Raw genomic sequence first — 2194 nt, 5'->3', positions numbered from 1 at the left:
GCCCCAGGTTCAAATTTATAAACCCAGCTCATTAAGTTTATGAAACAAGTGTGTTTAATTAAAATACCATATGTGAAAAGAAAGAAAAAAATGTAGAGTAAAGAAGGAATACCAGGATCCCGTTTCTGTACGGCTGCATGCAATGGAGAGTTTCCAATGAACTGTTGTGGAAGTGGCTTATCTGCAGGGAATGAAATTTCCAATAAACGATTCAGAATTTCTTTATTTCCTCTCAAAACTGCCAAATACTGTGGTGATTGCCTTGATTTGTTCAAATATTAGACCACATCATTATCCGCAAGTAAAATCTCTTTAATCACACCAACATCACCACTGTAGACAGCCTCGTGCAAAGGAGTGTTCCCATATTCATTCTTTTCTTTTGTTATCTCTTTATCTTCTCTATGGCTTAATTGGAGAGAATGAACCTGATCTATGGTAGAGTTCTTAGACCTCACAGCAGCATCAAGTACAGTGTTACTTTTCACGTTTCTTCTTAAAAGAAGCTCAGGAAAGTGATCACAAATCAACTCTACAGTCTTTTCTTTCCCAAGATTTGCTGCCAAATGAAGCAATGAATCACCAGTCCAGGTGACTTGATCAAAAACCTTAGCCAACACGTTAACCAAGCTATCCATGTCTCCATTTTCTACAGCTTCATTCAACTCTGAAGTAATAGCTTTGTTCTCCCCAACAAGTTCCTTGTGCTGTAATCTCCGTTGTGAAGCTGCACCTTGTTGACTTGAGCATTGTGTGTTCTTCAGAATCTTCATTCTCTCGTTGCATCTCCCAAACTGATAGGAGTCTGCAAATGATTAGGACCCATGATTTACACTAAAGGCAGGAAGATGAAGGTTGTAATGTAATCACAACAAGTGTAAATTAACCCGCAATGTATATAGCGACACATTTGTTTATAATTATTTTATTCACGAATTAAATAATTAATTTACATTTACCATTTTCAAAAGGGGATAGTGTTGTCTATCAAGCATGTAGATCTTTAATTTAATTAAAAGTTGAGTTTGAATTAGAATATATAATTGTCTACTTTAAATATTGGGAGAATCTTTGTTGGGGATACAAGCCGGGCTGGCCAGCTAAAGAGAAAGGCAATTAATTAAATTATAGGCTCATCAATAAAACCATTATTGGCTATTAGTTCTTTAAAGTAAAAATGTTATATGTTATAAAAAGGTCTCTCAAAATAAATAAAAAATCTTAAATATTTTTTGTCTCATTGATGTTGAATAGTTTAGATGAGATAAGATTATTCCGCATAAAGATACTTTGGTCTTGGTCTTTCTATATATAATATAATATAATATAATATAATTCTTTATTGACTTGAAGTAAGATTTTTTTAAAACTATTTTCAACTATTTTCTCTTGAATTGTAATGCATTGTTTCTTTGATCCTAAATTTAGGTTTAATCATTATTTTGGTAAAGTTTTTCTTTTAAGCTGATATAATTTAAAACATAATATTTTGATCATATAGTTTCAATTTTGATTGTCTTCACCTAATGCCTTTAGGTTTAGATTCTTTAAATTAAGTCTCTACAAAATTGAAATTGACTATATAATGTTAGAGGCCCACGTTATGTGCACGTTGCACATTCCTTTATATTTTATTATTTTGGAAAAATTTGTTACTTCTGAATCTGGTCCATTTTCCATCCACATTCATCCCATATCTTTGCAAAATATATTTGCAACTACCTTCAGTAACAAATCACGTACCCATCATCTCACGTACTGATAACTTCTTATCTCACGTCTGATAACTTCCTATCTCACGTTCTGATAACAAGTTGAGAGAGCTCTATGATGGACAGACTCTATAAATAGGATGGGGTGCTCTCAGTTTTGTATCACCAAACCCACTTCTCTATTCAGGAAAAAAAAATACACCATCTATTCAGAGTGAGTAAGGGTCTGGAAGAACAAAACTGTCTTTCAGGTTCGTGTGTGAGCCGCTTCCCGTTCGATTTGCAATGGCTGGAGGTACGCTTGTAATTCCTTTTAATTTCCGCTGTTTGATCTAAATATGCTATTTAAATTTATTTGCATGTTTAGATCAGTGTATGTATATTTTTACATTTGGTATCAGAGCTCATTTGTACCTCTGTCTTGCTTATTGGGTCGTTCCTATGTGGAGTTTATTTTCTGAGTATATGGGTGTTATGTTTTA

At 33.4% G+C, this 2194-nt stretch overlaps 1 protein-coding gene across 1 annotated transcript; it reads right to left on the bottom strand.

The window, feature by feature from the left end:
• Window positions 1-278: 278 nt before the first annotated feature.
• On the bottom strand, window positions 279-773 carry LOC106799117 (ankyrin repeat-containing protein C6C3.08). Its single transcript, XM_014777097.1, has one exon. The coding sequence runs from the start codon at window positions 771-773 to the stop codon at window positions 279-281; it is 495 nt and encodes a 164-aa protein (XP_014632583.1).
• Window positions 774-2194: the final 1421 nt, after the last annotated feature.

This window comes from Glycine max, chromosome 6 (genome assembly GCF_000004515.6).
Source record: "Glycine max cultivar Williams 82 chromosome 6, Glycine_max_v4.0, whole genome shotgun sequence".
In the NCBI taxonomy this organism is placed as follows: domain Eukaryota; kingdom Viridiplantae; phylum Streptophyta; class Magnoliopsida; order Fabales; family Fabaceae; genus Glycine; species Glycine max.
This window is presented reverse-complemented; position numbering and strand designations above follow the sequence as displayed.

Coding starts and splice junctions, on each gene's coding strand:
- LOC106799117 (XM_014777097.1), bottom strand. CDS start 773: ATGAAGATTCTGAAGAACACACAATGCTCAAGTCAACAAGGTGCAGCT.